Raw genomic sequence first — 17,143 nt, 5'->3', positions numbered from 1 at the left:
CTACGGCTGACGTCCGGGTCTGAGAAGAGCCACGAGGCATAGCAGCCTCTCCGCCTTTCGACGCCGCTCAGTGTCGGCACCCGATGTGACGTAGTAGGACGGTATACCTCCCACCGACAGAAGAGGTTATCGGTGGAGGTTGAGGGCGACTTGCGTCAGCTTCGACGCATGATGAGACAGTTAGATCTCGAGCATCTCACAAGGGCCCACCGTACTTTCATTGATGGTTTGGGTGGTCCAGAGATTTAGTCTTGAAAATGACAAACTTGTCCCAATTCTCTCTTGCCATTTTTGTGATGTGTGCTGTTGTTTTGGAGCCTTCTGGCCGTTGATAAATTCGTCAAAGTCCTTGGATCATGTTACTTTTTGAGACAATCCCTAGTCAAGGATGTTTCCACTACCTGAAAACAACTTTGCGATTTGGCACCCAGTAGACGAAAGTTGACCCTTCATCTACAGGGAAGTTTGAACCATACATTGTGGACAGTAACAACGTGCCAGCAACTTGTCTTATTGCATGAGGAAACCACTTTATATGCAGCATAGCTGTGAATTTGGGGTATCTATGTTTCTCAAAGCACATTCCAGCACCCGTTGCTTTCAACAAGGTCGTGTTTCCTCTTTCTCGTGCTTCCCGCCCCTAAATGCTTTCCATCGTGGGGGTCCATCCGCCATGACATATAGTTCGTGTCCCCCTTACATTCACCAAAACATATCAAATAGATGGAACAATGCTCTGAAAATTTAGATTCGTGACATGGCGCCTATAGTTCGCTATGCGAAGGGGAATAGGAAGGCAAGATGGCCTCGCCGGTCACACGCTCAAATTGCTGCAGGATGAACCTGGCGAGGGACTCGAACGGTTTTTCGGGATAGTCTGAGCCGTTGTAGTGGAGGTGGGCGAGGAGGGATATCATGCTGATGAAGCTGGCGATGGAAAAGATGTTGATCGAGGTGGAGGTTTCCTTTTGAATGTTTATGCTTCGTTGGGTGATGTGGTATGCTATCGTAAGGGTCTGGTTTACGCACGCAGGGCAAGATGTTAACGGTTGTTTAACTAATGCTTTCGGGAGCGGACCAAGTGTAGAAAGCTGCTGTGGAACAGGAAAGCGTTTGACTGACCGTAGCTATGGTGACCCAGCCGGGGAGAAGAAGTCTTGGGTCCTCGAAGCCGCCTGAAAATGTGAGGATTCGTTCGGTGAGGAAGGCGTTGGTGGAGTTGATTGTAAGGAGGCGGATGATTGTCGCTTGTGGGGTGTAGTTGATGAGCCTAGTCGTTGTTAAACGAGCCTCTTCAGATACGGAACACAGCATGTAGAGAACAAAGGTGCACTTCAACCACTTACCATCGTGACATCAGGCAGTCTATGAAGAAGAAGGAGAGGTACGCTGAAGCTCCGCACTAACACGATCCTCATGTCAGTTTTTGATTCGTCTTTCGGGGTTCATCCAACGGCACAACCCAGCGCAGGCGCCGTTGTGTGCTCCCCCAGAGAAGAGCAATGCTTCCACATACCCACATGAGTCCCAGGGACATTTCAGTCCATGGGAAGGGTATCTCGGAGTGTCCGGGGGGCCAATTGGGCGGGGGGCACGTGCTACCCGCGAACCCGCCGCTGACGACACCGCCAACCCCGACTCCAGAGGCCGCCGCAGCGGCAGCATCAACAGCTTTCTTTCCCCCCGGTACGGCGACGGGGATAATCTGAACGAGGAGGGTCAGAGCGGGCTGCAGGGCCCAGAAGATGGCCGGGCCGATAGAGAGAAGGCGGCAGGCGAAGAGCCATGGTCGCCATGGCTTGGGGACATTGAGGACGACGGCGATGCGGGGTTCGAGGAGGGAGGAGGAGACGAGGTCCGGGTTGTAGGGCGGTGGGTGGCCGGAGGTGGTGTCGTCTGCGTTTGGGTCTGGAGGAGCGCCGTTCGTGGGAATCGGGGTGCCGTTTGTGTGGTGGTGTTGGTGCTGGAGGTGGTGGTTTGAGACGGCGCGCGCGAGGGGTGCCATCTAAGCTCTGTGAGGCGGTGGTGTTGCGGCGGACTGCGCTGCCATTGATGGAGGGGATTCGGGTGCGGTTGTCTGCGGCGGCGGCGACGATGGCGGCATGGGGGTAGTAGAGTTGTCGAAGGAGGCAAGTGCCAGACGGAGAGAGGAAGAGAGCGTGTGATGGACGAGAAGGAGGGTTAGGTTCGAAGCTATTGTGAGATGGCCGGTTGGTCGAAGAGTCCGGTATCCGTAGGCGTCTAGGCCTTTTAGGACCTTGAACCCCAAGGTAGGTAAGGTTGGCGAGTAGCGTAGTGTAGCAGCAGAGCGGAGCGGGTTTCTGGAAGTTTGGAAGAAGCAAGATCCAGTCGAGAACTACTTAGTGGCAGACGGAAAGGTAGCTCGGCACACTGGTGCTTCCAAGGTTGTGTCTCGGCGTCGTGCTCCAGCACTTGGGATTGGGCGGTCCTGCAGCTCGTTTCTGGGGGGTGCGGTCGATTTCCTCCCTCTATTCTTGTTTTTTGGGACAGGAATGTTCCAAGGAACGGAGAGCATCCGAGAGTTGGAGGCGGCTGGGATGTGAAGGAGGGATTGGAGCTCGAGTATGAGGGACCCTTTTTGGGGGGTTATTCGGAGGACGGACGAAGACGAGGACGAGGAGGGGGAATGGAAGCCCAGGCAGGTAGGTCGCGTGCCGCTGCCCGCAATTGTGTCGACAAGTGTCAATTACGGGAATGTGTGTGTGCGTGAGATAATGCCAAAATGGCCGAATCCAGCTGGTCCAGGAGGTGAGCTATTGGTCAGAGTTGTAGACCAGATTAGAAAAGAAAAAAGGTTTGGATTGATTAATGAGTATTCCAAAGAGGTGAAGCATCCATCCATCCTCCCACCTTCCAGGTTCGCTACCTCACATTATCTTGATTGCTACGTCGCCGCTGAGCACTGGGCACTGAGCAGCATGAGCAGGTACAGGCACGTTTTAGTCGGGCTTCCCTTGTGGATGCGGAATTGAGACAATGACAGCAGGGTCCTGCCCGACCGTGGGTAAGGTACGTATTCGTAGCGTAAGGTACGAATCCCTCTTCTCCCTCATTGCGGAGTCCGACACATCATGAACGGATACCACAACCCTGCCAGTGCCTGCCTTCGTCGTCATTTTTGGAAGCAATTATCCACTCGACGTGGCTTGATGACTATCGAGGCTGTCATTGGTGTAATTCAACTCTAGTGGGGGAAACATAGCTATACAAGCCACAGTGTGGCGCAGATGACCATCGCGGCAAGAATATGAGCCGTTCACTCCGCTGTTTCCAAAAGATGCGACGGCCGAAGCGCTTGCCGCGGAGGATGCCGACCAAGTTGTGGTCCCTCGAGAAAAATGTCCCCCGAAAGCTTGGACCACCTATTTTTCCAATTGGAATTTTTGGTCAGCAGAGGTGTTCGTGATAGAGCTCCCCGGTAAGAGGACAGGACGACCCGTTCGGAATCAGACCATTCCCAGAGTCCGCCCGCTCCCGCACTCGACGACGACGACGACGATCTCGAACCTGGCATAATCCTACGATCACGAATCGAGACCGATTGACCTACCCGTCACGCGCCATGTACCGATTCGCGAGGCCGCTGCTCGGCCTCGGCAGCGCAGCCATGCGCCCCCAGCAGCCCTTCACCAGAGTTCTCCCCGCGGCCAAGAGGATAGCAGCGTCGCCTGTCGTGGCCGTGTCGGCGAGGAGGGGCTACGCAAGCAAATTTGCGGCGGACATGCGGATGAGTTCGCGCCAGAACAAGAAAGCTTCGCAGGCCGACGGCGGATATTCTGCCAGCGAGATTGAAAAGTCCATGACTATGGCACATATTATGCTTCCAGGTACGTTCTCAGTTTCGAGATGGTGTGATTCAGTAGGCGCACTTTATACGTGGAGGGAGCCGGAAAGAGACAGACAGAGAATAGCTCGTTGACACGGCATTCACAACAGGAACCTTTGTCACCGTACCCTTCTCCCAACTCGACAAGTCCCCCAAGGCCCTCTGGGCATACAACTACGCCCGCCTCAAGCAACGCGTGCTAGACTTCTTCGCCGTCTTCGGCGCAAAGGTCCACTCCATGCCGAACTGGACCACCAAGCCGCGCTTCCAGCTCAGCTACACCAAGATCGTCCCCGAGGCCAAGGCCCTCCATCGCCGCCTGGGCGAGGCCCTGGCCGCCGGCGACAAGGACACCCTCCGCGAGATCTGCACCCCGGCCCTCTACCAGACCCTGTCGGCCGTCATCTCGCGTCGCAAGGCGACGGAGAAGCTGACGTGGGAGCTGCTCCGCTACGACGGCAAGCCGCGCATCGTGAGCCACAAGATTGCGATGATGCCGCCGCTGGGCAAGGCGCCGGTTATCCAGCAGGTCGTCGTCGCCATCTCGAGCTCGCAGAAGCTGGACAAGATTGAGAAGTCGACGAATAAGCCCGTCAAGGGCGGACTGCGGGTGCAGAATCAGACAGAGTACTTTGTCATGACCAGGCAGTTCAACCCCAAGACTTGGGCGCCCAAGAAGTGGATCGCGTGGGGCAACACGCAGGCCACGACGATGGAGGACTGGGAAATGATGCAAAAGGGCATCAAGGATATGGAGAAGAAGGATTATGCCAAGAGACGGGGGGAGCGGCTGTGAGGCTGATATCTTTGGGTCGCACTGGTGAGGACGACAACAGGAGGTTGTGGCGGGCATGTGTATGAGGAGTGAAACAAAAACATGTAATGAGTGTATTATATGTGTCTGATTAAATGGCTGGCTATAGAACGGGCCTGATTGCATAGGAGCAAAAGACTCTCCGACCACCAAATACAAGAATCAAATCCCCCCCCTTCTCCCTACTTCGCTAGGGTTATTTTCCCTTCCGTGGGTATTTATTCCACTTTTGATGTATTGATACGAATTGCTACGCAAGGATCAAATGGTACTTCAGGAAAACACCTTCTGATCGCTTATGCTTTGCTTACTCTGAGTAGCATGCTCACCGTTGAGATCGAGGCATGGCCCTTAGAAGAACTTGCCAGCGGGCTTAATGACCTCAACCTCAGAGTTGGCCTCATACTCGTCCCTCTCAACATAGCGAGGGGCGCCGTCAGCCTCGGGCGTGAACCCAGGCCCGACAGGCCGATCGAGCGCGTCGAAGCGGCGACCGCTCTTCTTGGCCAAGACGTACTGGAACGCCAACCGGCACCCCAACGCGCCGAAACCCCACAGGAAACTGCCCACGGGCGCAGCGACGAAGGCGCCGAACACACTCCAGTCGTTGGCGTACAGGCCCTCGGAGATGATGAGCAGGTTACCCGCCTTTTGCGCGTCGCCGTCGTAAAAGACGAGACCGAACAAGAAAACGGTGAGGATGCCGCCCAGCCCGCCGGCGACGACCTCGAAGCCGCGCCACCAGTAGAAGCGGTCGACCAAGCCGAACACGAGGACGGGGATGACGGAGGCGGAGACGAGGTCGGAGATGAGGTAGATTTGCAGGACAGAGGGGGCTTTCAGGGCGATGACGACGGTGGGGAAGATGATGAGGACGACGCCGGCGCGGATCCACCAGATGTTGAGGCGGTTGCGGAAGAGATCGTTTGAGGCGGAGGAGACCATTGCGGATTGCAGGCTGTCGAAGGCCGCGGTGGAGAGGGTGCAGACCATGACGAGGACGATGCCGACGACCCAGGCGGGGAGCTGTTGGAGGAGGAGGAAGAAGGCGATGGAGCCGCTGTCTGCGATTTGGTCTAGGGGGAGCGCGCCGGACCAGGCTGCTACGAGGCCGGTTACGCCGACCATGGTGAGGATGCAGAGGATGATGACGACGGCGATGGAGACGCCCACGCGGAGGTCTTTGTCTGTTTTGGAGGCAAAGGTGCGGAGCCAGAAGCCCGAGAGGAAGAAGTCGTTTGTGAGGATGCAGATGGGGAGGATGTAGAGGAGTTGCCAGCCCAGGAGGGTTGGTTTGAGAAGGCCTGAGGTTTCGATGAGGGAGGTGTCGATATCTGTTTTGACGCCCATTGTGATTGCGACGATGATGATGAGGCAGATTACCATTGCGCCTTGGATGTTGTCCGTCACAAAGGAGATGCGGAAACCACCGAGGGCTGAATGATTCGGACGTTAGTCTGATATTCTCTGTTTCTCCAGAATACCGGCAGGGGAAACTTACATGTGTAAATGGTGGTGATGACGCACTGCACAATCATGACGGGCAAGCCATCCAGACTCGTCAGGGCGTTGACGACCTGTCCGATGGCGGACAGCTCGGCGACCATGTACAGGAACAGCGTGACGAGGGTCATGAAGCTGAGATACAACATGGCGACGGTGCCGTAGCGCTGCCTCGTCCAGGCCGTGAGGACGAAACCCTCGGGCGTCTTGCGGCGGATGACGGGGCCGAGGACGGCGAAGATGAGGAGCGGGAGAGAGGACGAGAGGGCGTAGACGAGGACGCCCTGGACGCCGGTGATTGTGGCGAGCTCCGGGTAGGAGAAGAGGATGCCGGAGCCGAGGGCTTAGGTGTGTTTGTTAGTATTTCACGAGGCCGAGGCAAGGTAGAAGGAGAGAGGGAGGGGAGGGGGGAGAGATGTTCGGAGCGGCAGCACGTTTCCCACGCAAGCATTAACTTGATCGAGTAATTACGGTGCAATCTCAGCTTCATTTCCACATTTCGCGGCATCTCCTCTTCTGTTGTGTCGTCTCAGAAGGAGACCTCCAAGAAGGACTTTCCAGAGACGATGAGAACGGAAGAGGGTGGATGCGCGGCGACTGCTTCAAATCCGCGCCCGTAGTGAGCCGCATCCCCGATGTTTCCATCTCCCCCACCCCCTTTTTCCTGATGACATCTTCAGAAGGGGGGAGGGTTTTCCACAGATAATTCTGGCCACATTCGAGGTGTGCCTCAAGGGTGGCCAGAAAGGTTAGTAGGCTTGTCTCCGCCGATTCAGAAGATGAGATCAGAAAAAAGGGAGTAGGGGGAAATGGAAGTCGAGGAGTAATTGTTGATCTTTTTGTTGTTGGGTTACGAACCTGCCTGTCAGTCATTCGATTGGATTCCTGGCCCATAGTCATTCGTCTCATGATGATTCTGTTCATGAGAAGAATCGGGGATAGAGAAGTCGATCATCTCATATCATCTGTTGTAGGCTTGCGTTGTGCTGTGCGGTTCGTGGGAAAGTAGTCTCGTAGTCTTTGCTGTTTTTCGTGCCGTTCTGCCGCTCTTCTTTCTCGAAGATGCTTTGCTATCGGGTTAAGAAGCGCAGTGGCTAGACCACCCGCGTCTTCCTCACTCACCAGAGGCGATAAAGTTGAGGGCCAGGGGGAAGGCTGCGGGGAGTGCGTGTTAGTTTGCTATACATTGGGGGATCCGAATGAGAGTCGAGCTTGTTGACTGTTTCTCAAGGGAATGAGAGCCAAGTGTTGCAGACGCGGTCAGATATAAGAGACTCAGCCTCGTCTGGCCCCATTAAACACATATACTCTCACTCTCATTCTCAGGATGCAAAGGGGAAGAGTTCCTGACCCGTCTGAGTTCTATTTCCAGACAGGAACTCTCCCTTGGACTGATTGCGGAACTTCCACGCAATGGCAGTACCGGTGATACTGCGCAAACGTTAGTACGATACACTCTTCAGGAGGGAGGGAAAACAGCAGCGATAAAGGGTGTTGAGATTGAAAGAGCTGCGCAGAGTTCATACAGGAAGAGTCCATAGGTGACGTAGATGAGGGCGTTGGACGCCGCGAAGGATGGTTGACCCATAGTTGCAGTTTAAGCGCAATTGTCAATCTTATACGGTAAAAAGCAGATTATAAGGCTGCGACGCAAAAGTTGCGATGAATTTTCAATCTCTGTCACACGTCGTGAGAGAGAGAAGAGAAGTCAAAAGGTGAGGATGATACAGAGCGCGTGGCGTGAGTAACAAGCGAGATTTGCGCGCGAATAAAAATAGACGATTATTAGAGAGAAAAATCCTCTCACACTCGGCGAATTAAATGGTCAGATAGTGGACTGGCTAGGCCCGGAGCAGCGTGGTTTGGCATTGGGTAACCACCGCCTTGGGTGCACCACTACATCCCAATCCTCTGACGGGATTAGCTGATGGTCTGAGAAAGAGTGGATATTTTTGATCGCGGTGTGGGGGTTGTCAAAGTAAAGTCGCAGCGATCAAGTGGCCGACTGCGGCGATGGGCCATTCAGAGCTCCTTTCTTGGGTTTTTGGTGTGGGCGCCGCGCTACCGATGTGGAGGGGTCCCGAGGTGGTGGGGAGTCAGTCGTACCGTTCTTGATTCTGGAGTCTTGGTTCTGAGCTTCTGCTTTAGTTACGAGGACTCGAGGAGGCTGGATGTTAGTTTGAGTAAGGGGAAATCTGCCATGGATATCAAGAACTACAAGGAACCCTTTTCCACGATATCAGATGACCTTAACCTGAGATGCGAGGTAGAACTTTTGATAGTCAAGTACCTTACGAGTACTCGGCTCTTTATGTAATCGGATCTCAAAGTGGGTCCACCGGACCATGGAGGGAAGGGGCGCCGCGCCGCGCCGCGCGTGACTGCCATGATGCCCGGGCGCCCGATCTAAGCCCGTGCATCTTCCGACACTCAACGACCACAGCGCCGAACATCGCCGGCCCCTTGACGCCATACTAGCCGACTTCCCCCAGTTCTAAGCTGTTTTTCGATGTAAGGCCTTAGAAGCCGGTGGACTTCCGGCATCCCTCCGGAAAATGCGGGACCGGTACGGAGGTCACCAAGGCATCTTCCGATTCCAACAGGCGCCGTAGATAGTCGTTGTCACGGCTACCGGTACTCTAGCCTCGCAAGACCACCCCAAAACCTCAGAGCTCAGCTGCTCAGTGGCTTATCCTTGCGTCAGCTCTTGTCTCGGTCTGAACGTCACTGACTGAGCCATAAGCACGCGCGCGTCTCAGGATTTCGGTACCGTGTGGAACGCGGATCGTGGATCATCGCGGCCGTCTGTCTTACCAATGAATTGCCCGTGTCAGTTCGAGATCGAGAAATTAACAACCACTGGGAGTTCCGAAACCTCCTCTTCCCCTCCTTTTACCATGCGATAGCTACCTGACGACCTCGTTTCCAGGCTGGGCAAGTCTCAACCTGCACATGGGATGCCATGCCTGCATTGTTCACTACTGAACGCAAATGGGTCATGAAACTCTTGCTTCGATCGTCATTTGTCAAAAAGGCTAGACAGATCTTCAGGTCCTGATCCAGTTGCCACAGCTTGCCAACCCCTCCAGATTGCTTCATGTCTAAGATCTGAGACTTGGCATTCCGCGACCCGTGGCAGGATCGATGCCCAACTCAGTACACCACTACACCGCGAAGTCGATATCGAAACTTGCCTCGAGACAAGTAAGCCTTCGTCGGTCCGCATCCATGGCACAGGTAGTCAATACCTTGAGCTAGCATAGCCGTGCCGCTCACCAAGCTCATCAAGCAGCATGCAGGATGCATCACGATATCTCGAAAGACGGGTAATACCCTATCCAACATTAAGGCGATCGGTTCAAACGACCATTATACGCGTAAAACAAAGTCTAACCAAGGTGAGGGTTTGAGAAACCACTTTTCTTTTTGCTGAAGATCCCGCTTCTAAAACTCCAAATGCAATCGCCATCGAAGGACTTCATACAGTCCAATAAGTTTTTTTCCAATCATAAAATCAAATGGGTATAAGGTGCGCCGCTCCCAGATGCTCTAATAAGCCATAGACGTGCCTGGCCACACGACCCCGATCACCGCCTCGTAGATACCGGTACGCCTTGGGAGGATCCATCTCTCTCTCTCTCGCCCTGGAAATAAGTTTTCTCGCCTTTCGGTAGGCGGTTTTGGTCGAACAAATACATGATTAGGAAAAGGTTGTGCAAGTGTTTCGGTCGTCTTTCACGGTTCGTTGCCAACGACACCGGAAGACGATGCTGATAGTGATGATGGTGGTGTTGGTGGTTGGATGTCTCTCATTCCTGGTTGGGATCGAATTTGGATCGGTCAATCATGTGCTCCCAGGGCACCTCGGTCTTGACGCCCTTCTTCATACAGCTCTTGCATACAGAGGAGTCGTAGTCGACCTGCGTGACCACCACCTTACACCGCTTCTGCGTCTGGCTGTACCGGTAGCACCACTCGGAGGCGCCCGTGAAGTGGTGCCCGCAGGCGTAGTTGCGTCGGTACCACTCGCACATGACGGGCGGCGCGGGGCGGTGGGTGGCGGTGGGGGTGAAGAGGTGTTGATGAAACAGAGAGGGTGAGGTTGGCGGTAGCTATAAAAGCTATCTGGAACTGCTTCGTCAGCATCGGTCTTGTTCTTCAACAGACATCGAAACCTACACGAGGGTATTGTATGTGCGTGTGCGTGTGAGCGTGCGAGAGGTTGATTTAGACTGAAAAGAGGGGACTTGGCATGACAACTCGGTCAAGGCAAGTTGCAAGGGCCGACAGATACCGGTGAGCGAGAGCAGCCTGTCAGACGACGTCCCGAGGTGATGGTTCAAGCGGGTATATGTAAGATCTTAAGCTCAGGTGGCTGCAGGAGCGGGATCGATACGGCTTAAGGGGGAAAGGTCCGAGGGTAAAGATTGTATAGGATCTCAGAAAAAGGTTGCCGCTTAATACCTACCCTTCCCATCCCTCGATCACATACCCCCCTCCCCCCTTCGATATTCTGCCCACCCTCTATCTGGGAACACTTGGCGGGCGTATGTGCTGGATGAGAAGGCATGGACACAAACCCGCGGGCCTGGCCCTCGAGAAATCGTTTCTTTTGCGGAAAGAAAAAGATGGGGAATTGCGCATGTACACATCCATTCTGTCTGTGTTGCGTATCGATGATGAGAGTCTGTCAAATTATCAAGGGAAACGGTGGATGTTTTTTGCCCTTGTCTCAAACCAAAAGAAAGAAAAAAGTAGGATAATTAGCCTTTATTTTCCCTCTGCTTCTTCTTTCTCTTCTTCCTCATCAACTTCTCCAAAAGCAATCAGTCGTAACTTATTGCTCTCGCCCCCCTCCCCAAGGGCCCTTGCGGAAAGCTGCTGGCACGACTAGGATCCGTTTGTCTCTCCTCGTCCCGTTTGCCGCATTCTTTTTCTTTCGGCCGTGGCCAGGGAGCCCCCAGGTTGTGTTTTCAAGACCAGACTACGCCTGGTTGTCACCGACGACACGGGTGGAATGAGTTGATTCGAGTCAGCAAGATACGAATACCTACCGGGGCATGAGCAAAGTGCCATTCTGCCCAGCGGATTTCCTTGTTGCAAGGAAGGACTAGAAAAAGGAAAGAAAAAGCAAGTATCCGATCCACGAGCTCGGAGGGATCACAAATGGTTTTTTTTTCTCATTTTCTGATGGTTTCCTTGCGGCCAGCCTTGTTGGTCCATCTCTCCCGGCGCTACCACCTTCGGAAGACGGCAATCCCAGCGAATAGGAGACGGATTCAGTACTTTTCTGATCTTTGTCAAAGGAGGGACTCGAAAAAGATTCGATACTAACACTGTAACGAGCCGCGCTGGGCACGGAGCCTCAGGCCAATGAGCCAGAGCTATAGGCGATTTACGGGCGGGAGTGTGAAATCTCACCTTCTGCATGAATCCCTGTCTGGCATATCCCCGAGAGACGTGCGTGGTATCGAAGATTGGGCAGCGAGATGAAGGGGAAGGGGGAGGGGAGGGGCCGCGCCAGGCTTGCTGTTTGATACACCTACTACTGTGTAGGTAAGGTACGGATACTGGCACACTAGGGCTTCAGGCACCATGTTTCTCTCTCGGTTCCCCCCCAAGAGAAGAGGAACTCTCACAAAGGTGGCGCTGTCATGCGGCGGAAACGAAAAAGTGAAATGTGACGGGCGTCCCGAGATGGGGTATCCGCGCGATTGGGGCGGACGATCGCCCGGGTAATCCACCCCGGCGAGGAGACCAGGGTTGTCAACATTCCTCGAAATAGGGTGTCCACAGAGACGGGGCGGAAAAAGAAAGCATTCCGTAGCAAGCGATAGCATGAAGTGAGGGACACCCACCACCTAGTCTACGCTCGCAGCAACACGGTAGCACGAACTGACACCATACCATACATATTTCGCTTCTCCTTGCACATATCGCTGTTCTTTTTTTCCTCTTTCTGTGCAACCATGAGAGCAGAGCAGAATCTTCAAGGACCACACCCCCCTTATGACGCTCATGCTGAGATACTATGACGGATTGCTACAGACACACATACACCCACCCTTCTCTATGTCACTCACACATACTTACCTACCTTAGTGTTGCCAGTGACATATATGGCTGAATATCTGGCTGGACCTCATAGTAACTGCATAAGACCTTCGAGCCTTGCCGAGAAGAGTAAGACATGATGGGGGACAAGGCACGCAGAGCCAGAACTGGGGTAACGGGAGGGACATGAGGGAGAAGCAAAACCTTGCTATAAATGAATTGTTGATCCATCTTATTGCGGGCAAAAAAAAGACTCCAAGAGACCTTTTGGAGGGGCGGCCGGGCCTTCTGTTCCTTTCTCTCTCCCTTGCCCTGAGGATCAAAGACAACAAGCTCCAGCTCAGCTCATGCTCTCCACTCCATTCCCGTTCTGTCGTCTCTGCAGCCCAAGCCAGCCTTGCCAATTTTAAAGAAGTTTGGGACGTATCCGGTACGTACGCAGCCAGCATCAGCATCGGAACAGTCCATTTGTGTCGACTCGTGCCGTGTTGGTCCGTCGGTGATGGTATCTAAAGAGATCCTTGGTCGCCAGGAAGGAAAGCCGAAGAAAGCAACTCGGGGTGGATACAAACAGAAAACAAACAGGTCTAGAGTCTGCGACTTGCCGACAGATCCTAGATATCCTCGCAGCTGAGATGACGACAGATCGATCGCTAAACCTCGTGAGCTCTTTTTTTTTTACCATTTATTTCATTTTTCACTCTTTACTTTTTATTCGTCTAGCCTTTTTCACGCTTCACCCCACCACCCCGGGTATCGGCCACACAACAGGATTGACACTCACACACTCTCCGTCTCCCAACACTATCCACCCGAAAGCTTCAAATCAGGACCAACACAAACTAACATGTCAAACGCAGCCTCGCCCGCCAAGTTCCCGTGACGCAGGTACTCGCCCGCCACACCAAAACCACAGGAAACACCATCATCGCGCTACAACCTCAACCATGCAGCTCCACCCGCGCACCAGCACGCCCTCGGCCTCGACGGTCCTCCGCGACTTCCTCAACCAGGCAAAATGCACCTGCTGCACGGTGCGCGTGGTGGAGCTGACCAAGCAGCGCGCCGTCGTGGAGTGGGGTTCCGTCCCATACTTCACGGCGCGGGGCCAACGGGCCGAGTTTGTCTATTACACGGCCGAGCGCGTCGCCGACGTCCGGCCGGATCTTCTTCGGACCTGGGCGACGGGACGTTCGGGAGCGGGAGCGGGAGTGGGGCAGCAAGGCAACGGCAACAGCAGAAAGGAGGAGACGGCCGAGTGGATTCGCGACCGACTCCGCGATAGCTGGCTCGTCGAGCAGCTCGCGTACTGGGTCGAGTTTCTCGAGGAGTGGAAGTCGTACCGCGAGTGGTATGTGTACAAGCCCGAGTTGTTCGAGGGCAAGGAGCCGGATGTGCTGAGTCCTGGCTGCGAGGGCTGCGTGAAGCCGCATTGGCCCGGCGGGTTGCGGCGACGGGCTTCATCTTGCGCTTGAATTTGTGGGCATGGAAGTTCACTTGCGGTGAAGGCCTTCTAGGATATGGCATTGGCGCTTGCCATGGGATCATAATGGACGGACTGCGTGGTGGGCAAAAAACAAAAGGGAAGCGGTTAACAGGGCTGGAACCGAGGGGCTCGCTTATTCGTTTCTTTGGGTGGAAAGTGCTTTATTCCCTCGGCTAGTGCGTGAGGCTTTGGGACTTACAAGGTTTTTAATCATCGTTTGTGATATCATTTCTCACCTTTGAGGGATTCCGGGAAGGTGGTGTCGTTGGACCAGGGGGAGGGAACTGAACGGGTGATTGGGGTGGTTGCATGGTGAACGGGCGAAAGGTCTGCAACGAGACGAGTCGGTATGTTTGCTTCAATAACCAAGTAGGTAGCCGTAGTATTAGCTTAGGTAGGCAGGTAGAGTAATTGCAAATGTGGGTGATGTTATAGATATGTAGGTGTACACGTCCAACCCGTCCTGCTTCGACTATTTTCAGCTGTGTCTCCGTCCATGGACCCGGGAGAGCAAACATCGTCAACACCCGCGCTATAGCCCTCGTCTCTCCGTACCACCCACATCTTTCTTGTCAGATCCAAGACTTTTGTTTGTAGAGTTACAACCAAATGACGGTCCCCCACGATGCAGTCTTCCCGCGCGCCCGCGCCGGGCTCGCATACCAATGGCCATGCCCCGAGTAACATGTCCCGCATGGGAGAGACAAGGAATGTAAGTAACAAGAGGCGGAGAGACTTCAAGATGAGCCAAGACAAGCCATGGGTGGAATCCCGGCCGCGGAACCGGGGACCCCTCATTCCCCGAACAGATTCTCCCCCATGTCCCTGTACTTTTCGTCCCTCCCCTGCGGCAGATCCCCATCTCTGAACCTGACCACCATCCATCTCCCGAATACGTAGGTAGTGTAAGCCACGTATGGGCGCCGTCGAACACAGAATCGTGGCGCCTACACGAGTAAGTATGATAGACTTTTGACGGTCCAAAACTCTCGCATCAAAAGTAGGTATGGCTGTACGAGGCAGTAAAAGAAGGAAACAATACTTCACTCAGATCTCCAGATCTCTTATCCTTGACGGCACCATCTGATCATCCCGATTCAGTAATAATGATTCCAAGCAGTATGTCACTATGCCGACCACCTATCACGGCATACCATGCTTCGAACCCTCGATTCGGAACTGCATTAACGTCCTGCCCACCCTCTTGGTCCCTCGCCCGGTATCTGCCATGCGGTTCTCGTTCGACCAAGGACTTGGCGTGCCACGCCTTCAACGTCTCCCAGCACCCTTCATCCCAGTCGTTCCTCATATCCTCCTGGTTCGCCTCCCAGTCCGATTCACAACAGAAAACTGTGCGTGGCAATGACATGGTGTATTGCCGATCTTCAGATGCAGGTTGGCACGTGGATAGAGACATTGTTTGGGTCCACGTTTGCCCGCCAGCCAGCCACGTCAGAAGCCGCTCATCTACGGACGTACCCGCGCATCGATCCAGCGGATACTATCGAAAACAAAATTCCATTACTGACTCGATCGAAACAGCTCGGGACGTCATCAGAGAAGTCAAATACATGGCTTCTATCCCGGAGCTTACCGTCCTCCCGTTCATAGCTTCCTTTCGTTTCCTTTCTTTTCGATATCAAATCTGGCCACCCCCTTTCCACTTCATTCCCCCCTACTGCCCTGGTAGACTACCAAGCACTTTAGATCGGACGCCGTCTAACGGGAGCTTCCGTCCTGTCAAACCTTTTCCATACATGGTGAATCTGGATCTGAAATCGCCATGTTTAATATTTGGGCTCCCTGAACGCCTTCTAAACGCCTCTAGTTGAGCCTCAGCCCAAGCGCCTCCTTGCCTCAAGAGACGTCGCAGTCTCCTAGTTACCCCCGGTGCTTGAGTCTCGGATAGCGACATGATCGATCAACTAGAGATGATCTTGAACTGCTTCAGGCCATCGTAACCGATTTCATGTATCAGCCACCTTGAGCCAGTACACCAGGCCCCCAAAATCCGAGACCGAATCTCTCTCACTTCTTCTTCCCTCCAAAGACAAGCAGAAAAACTCTGGTTAAAGAAAAATGCAAGAAAAAGCAATTATCTCAAGGATTCGGAACGCCGTCCTACCATCACTCACCCCTGCTACCCATCCCTTCATGAGCACATATCCCTGCTCATCAGCAAGGATCATGAACATTGTCCCCAAAAAGACACATCATTTTCGCAACATCTGTGCGTTGTTTTGTTGGCGCCGCTGTCCTCGGGACCCCCCTCCTTCGGCTGGCCTTGCGCTCGCATGCCCCGATCTTGGGATCTTCATCTGCCCGCCACGTCCCCCCCTTGGGCTTCCTTTCTGGATACTCCGTCCACTTCGGCTCCGCGATGTGCTGTCACCCTCCGTCTTCATTGGCTCGGAGAAATTTGATACCGACTGGAACAAAGCGTGGTCGGACATTTGACCATATCGATCGTGAGATCGCGAGATCTCTCTGTTGCTGTTCCCTCCGTCTGGAATCGAGCCGTGGTGGAGGGGAGTCATCGAGTCGTGTACGGCGGCATATGTGATATTCTAACGATCTCGATGGCGGTGACATTTCTTAAACCGAGAGGCTCGCTGCATCGTACACAGTGATGTGGCTGGATGGGCTTGCATTAGATGATCCGTCAAATTTCTGCCACTCCCCCTTCTGCAGCATAAGCATCCCGCATAAAAGCCCACGCAGACGGACGATGGAAAGTCAGCAGCCACCATCCTCACCCACCGTCTCAATCCCACTCGGTTGTGAGATCACAAATCGACGCCGACTTTGTGGACGTCCGAGGTGGAGGGGGAAAGAAGTATAAGGTCGCATGCCTCAATGCCTTGTCGTCGCGCCGTTGTGCGTACCCTCGCGTCGATGATCGCCCGCGCATATCTCACAGTGCATTTCTGTCTCGTGTAATCCATGTGCTGCTGTGCCGCATGCTCGTCATGTGGTCTGTATGTGGGCGCGTCTATCACCGGTCTGGCAGCAAGGCAAAGAGAGACTTGAGACGCGAGATAATGACAGAGGGAGACAAGACATCCCAGTGCAGGGGGGCTTTGCCATTGTGGGATGAACAGGTGATCAAACACAGACAGGACCACGAAACATCGGATGGCAGGAAGACCTCCATCAATGCAATAGAACCGTTCTGTCTCCGCCGTCGTACCCAAAGACCTTTTCTCTCACGCGCGCGGCCTCTCTCTATCTGTTGTGGATCTCAGAGCATGAGGTTTTTCTTCCTCTCCTCGAATAACGTTCTGCCGAGTCCTACACCACGCACATCCAAGTCACCACGTCCCTAGCATCTTAGAATGTGTCTGCCTGCCTCCGAAAAGGAGCTGAAGGTGACAGGGTCGTGTGAGCGGTATTAGTTTGGTACCTAGTCTGGCAAGAATAAGCAACGAAAACGCAACCC

At 54.0% G+C, this 17,143-nt stretch overlaps 7 protein-coding genes across 7 annotated transcripts; 4 read left to right on the top strand and 3 right to left on the bottom strand.

Annotated features, from left to right (window-relative positions):
- Positions 1-764: 764 nt before the first annotated feature.
- Positions 765-2,005, bottom strand: CPAR01_14933 (uncharacterized protein; the record flags this gene model as incomplete). Its single annotated transcript, XM_060499183.1, has 4 exons — positions 765-1,016; positions 1,123-1,270; positions 1,347-1,402; positions 1,517-2,005. 4 exons carry the CDS (start codon positions 2,003-2,005, stop codon positions 765-767), a joined length of 945 nt encoding a protein of 314 aa, XP_060342108.1.
- A 1,578-nt stretch (positions 2,006-3,583) lies between these two features.
- Positions 3,584-4,643, top strand: CPAR01_14932 (uncharacterized protein; the record flags this gene model as incomplete). The annotated part of the gene is made up of 2 exons (XM_060499182.1): positions 3,584-3,848; positions 3,958-4,643. 2 exons carry the CDS (start codon positions 3,584-3,586, stop codon positions 4,641-4,643), a joined length of 951 nt encoding a protein of 316 aa, XP_060342107.1.
- A 369-nt stretch (positions 4,644-5,012) lies between these two features.
- CPAR01_14931 (uncharacterized protein) lies at positions 5,013-7,752 on the bottom strand (the record flags this gene model as incomplete). Its single annotated transcript, XM_060499181.1, has 5 exons — positions 5,013-6,097; positions 6,163-6,507; positions 7,287-7,319; positions 7,516-7,595; positions 7,691-7,752. 5 exons carry the CDS (start codon positions 7,750-7,752, stop codon positions 5,013-5,015), a joined length of 1,605 nt encoding a protein of 534 aa, XP_060342106.1.
- Positions 7,753-9,973: 2,221 nt separating this feature from the next.
- CPAR01_14930 (uncharacterized protein) lies at positions 9,974-10,198 on the bottom strand (the record flags this gene model as incomplete). Its single annotated transcript, XM_060499180.1, has 1 exon — positions 9,974-10,198. One exon carries the CDS (start codon positions 10,196-10,198, stop codon positions 9,974-9,976), a length of 225 nt encoding a protein of 74 aa, XP_060342105.1.
- Positions 10,199-13,165: 2,967 nt separating this feature from the next.
- Positions 13,166-13,693, top strand: CPAR01_14929 (uncharacterized protein; the record flags this gene model as incomplete). Its single annotated transcript, XM_060499179.1, has 1 exon — positions 13,166-13,693. The coding sequence occupies one exon, from the start codon at positions 13,166-13,168 to the stop codon at positions 13,691-13,693; it is 528 nt and encodes a 175-aa protein (XP_060342104.1).
- A 481-nt stretch (positions 13,694-14,174) lies between these two features.
- On the top strand, positions 14,175-14,420 carry CPAR01_14928 (uncharacterized protein; the record flags this gene model as incomplete). Its single annotated transcript, XM_060499178.1, has 1 exon — positions 14,175-14,420. A coding segment is annotated over one exon (246 nt), but the record flags the coding sequence as incomplete, so codon positions are not given.
- A 405-nt stretch (positions 14,421-14,825) lies between these two features.
- Positions 14,826-15,536, top strand: CPAR01_14927 (uncharacterized protein; the record flags this gene model as incomplete). The annotated part of the gene is made up of 2 exons (XM_060499177.1): positions 14,826-14,987; positions 15,051-15,536. 2 exons carry the CDS (start codon positions 14,826-14,828, stop codon positions 15,534-15,536), a joined length of 648 nt encoding a protein of 215 aa, XP_060342102.1.
- Positions 15,537-17,143: the final 1,607 nt, after the last annotated feature.

The sequence above is a fragment of the Colletotrichum paranaense genome (assembly GCF_030867605.1).
Source record: "Colletotrichum paranaense strain IMI 384185 chromosome Unknown Scaffold_17.1, whole genome shotgun sequence".
Lineage (NCBI taxonomy): Eukaryota > Fungi > Ascomycota > Sordariomycetes > Glomerellales > Glomerellaceae > Colletotrichum > Colletotrichum paranaense.
The sequence above is the reverse complement of the archived record's forward strand: the minus strand, read 5'-3'. Positions and strand labels throughout refer to the sequence as shown.